The sequence below is a fragment of the Triticum dicoccoides genome, chromosome 5B (genome assembly GCF_002162155.2).
Source record: "Triticum dicoccoides isolate Atlit2015 ecotype Zavitan chromosome 5B, WEW_v2.0, whole genome shotgun sequence".
NCBI lineage: Eukaryota > Viridiplantae > Streptophyta > Magnoliopsida > Poales > Poaceae > Triticum > Triticum dicoccoides.
In genome coordinates this window covers 671715825-671718149 of record NC_041389.1, presented here as the reverse complement: position 1 = coordinate 671718149, position 2325 = coordinate 671715825, and the positions used below count along the sequence as shown (strand labels likewise).

General features: G+C 49.7%; 1 protein-coding gene across 1 annotated transcript; it reads right to left on the bottom strand.

Annotated features, from left to right (window-relative positions):
- Positions 1–298: 298 nt before the first annotated feature.
- LOC119306611 (zinc finger protein ZAT7-like) lies at positions 299–673 on the bottom strand. The gene has a single exon (XM_037582788.1). It carries the CDS (start codon positions 671–673, stop codon positions 299–301), a length of 375 nt encoding a protein of 124 aa, XP_037438685.1.
- Between the last annotated feature and the right edge of the window lie 1652 nt (positions 674–2325).

Sequence of the window (2325 nt, the reverse complement as noted above, 5' to 3'; positions counted from 1 at the left end):
AAAATATTGCACATGGAACTCGTCGTCGCGGAGTTATTTATCAGGATTGATCGACTCAACTCGTAGGCGGCTCTGTTAGAACAGAATAACGAACAAATCAATGTAACGTATATGTAGTCTCTGTAATCAACGAACGAACAAGTCCTAAATATGTACATAATCATAAAAATAAGAGAATGAACCAACGATCAACACCTACCAGTGTGCAACAAATGTACAAATCCAATCGCGCACACAGGTGAACCAGTAAACCTCCACTGGATGTCTATCTACGTGGAAGTAGAATCAAACAAATGAGCTAGACGAAGAGCTGGAGCAGAACGGGCGGTGCGTGCGCCGTGGTGGTGACCGCCTCGTCACGGTGCCGGCGCATGTGGCCGCCAAGCGCTTGCCCCATCTCGAACTCGAGCCCGCAGATCGTACCCGGCTGATCGTACCCGGCAGCGAGGCCGAGCGCGAGCCCGTTGCGGCCGCGGAGGTGGCTGGTCCGGTGGCCGCCCAGCGCCTGGAATGACGGAAACGAGCGGCCGCACGTCTTGCACACGAACTCGCCGCCTGCGCCGCCGCGGCGCGTCTTCTTGCTGCGGTCGGCCACGGCACCGAGGGAGAGCGAGAGGGTGAGGGACGCGGGCGCATCGGTCTCATCTCTGCACTGCTTCATTGACGAAACCATCGCGGCTAGTCGTATGAGCTCAACAAGAGTTGGTAGTTCTGGGCGGATTCAGTCACTCGGAAGAGCTCGTAATTGGCTGTGGATGAACCTCGGATCGTGCATGGTTAGCCTTTTATAGTGCTAGCTAGCGGTGGGGACTGGCTGGTAGTAGCAGGCAGGTACATCGGTTTTAGACCACTTCTGGTTGACGGCTCCGCAGGCGCGACTTGGAGCCCGCCAGTCGCGATCAGCGGCGACCTGGCTAAAGCGTCCGGTCTGCAAAGACAGAACCTTCTCCTCTGCTCGCGTCAGCTTAGTGTAATTGCTTAGCTTGCTAGCTCACGCGGTTAGGGCATGTACAATGGTGCTAGCTTAGTAGTGCCACGTAGATTAAATGTTGAGGTGGAGGAGAGAGAAACCGAAAAAAAGGTCTTGCCTTCGCTTAATTAAGCGATGACATCTTAGCCCCGATTTTGACGCGATCTGTGATCCGTGCGCCGAACGGCCACAGCCGGATCCTTCTCGTTGCCTCGCGCGAAAATTTTCTTCTTGGCGCGCCTCTCTTCCTTCTCGCCCGTCCTGCGCGCCAAATTTCTCATCCCGATCCTGGAGCCCGCCAGAAGAAACCTAGGCCCGCTGCCCCCATAAATCCACAGCAGCAGACTCCATCTTCCACCCGTGCGACTTGCAGGTTCCTTGAGCACCAACATGGCTGGCCATGGGAGGAAGAAAGCGGCGCCCCCATCCCAGGTGATGGACGGACCAGACGGACAAGACCCAAAATATGGCGCCCCTCCCCTGCCGATGGGGCGACCTAAAGCTGCCGCAGCAGCCGTAGCGGCATCGAACGCTTGGTTGGCTGGGCATGCTGCCGCTAGATCCGATTCTTCCCTTCAAGTTGATTGGTAAGTTTCACCGTCCTCTAGTTCCATACTTCTAAGATTAAGCTTTCATATGTGCTCGTTCAAGTAGGTGCCTGATTAATCTTTGGATCTGGACAGTACGGTCGATCTTCCATCTAAATTTGTTTCAAGTCAATTTGTGCAGTTTTAATTTTGTATCAGTCCAATGCTATATAGTCTATTATGAGAATTAAGCTTGCGCCAGATCATGTTGTACAACGAGGTGATGATTCATATACTGATACATTAGTCACATTATTTATTTTTCTAGATCATGCCCATTTCAGTGCCGGATCATGCAAATAATCAGTGCAATTTTTACTAGTCCAATTTGTGCACTTGTTGATTAAGTATTATAAGAATTAATTTTCAATAACCATATGCGTACTCTTGTTCTAAGGATGGTTTCACGAAAATAATCCGGATGCAATGAATTAGTTCATGATCGTTTCGTAACAATAATCCAGATGCAATTACTCAGCCTTGCTTTAGTTATTGTGTAATAATTTGTAGTAGCACATGTTCATAAATTCTTCGCTGAACTGAGGCTATATGAACATACACGCATTTCTTATGTTTGAGTGTCTACATTCTTTTAGGGGAAATGATGTTTACCCACCTGGTGGTTTTGTAAATTATTTGAACAATTCATCGAGCTTCAGTCTTCCACAACAAATTCCTCCTCCACCAGCCATGACACATGGTGCTAATTTCGCGGCACCGCTGACATTTGCATCTCAAAAGAATCCAATTACAGCAGTGAAGAAACGA

Excerpts from the sequence above, each read along its gene's own strand:
- LOC119306611 (XM_037582788.1), bottom strand. The coding sequence starts at position 673 with ATGGTTTCGTCAATGAAGCAGTGCAGAGATGAGACCGATGCGCCCGCG.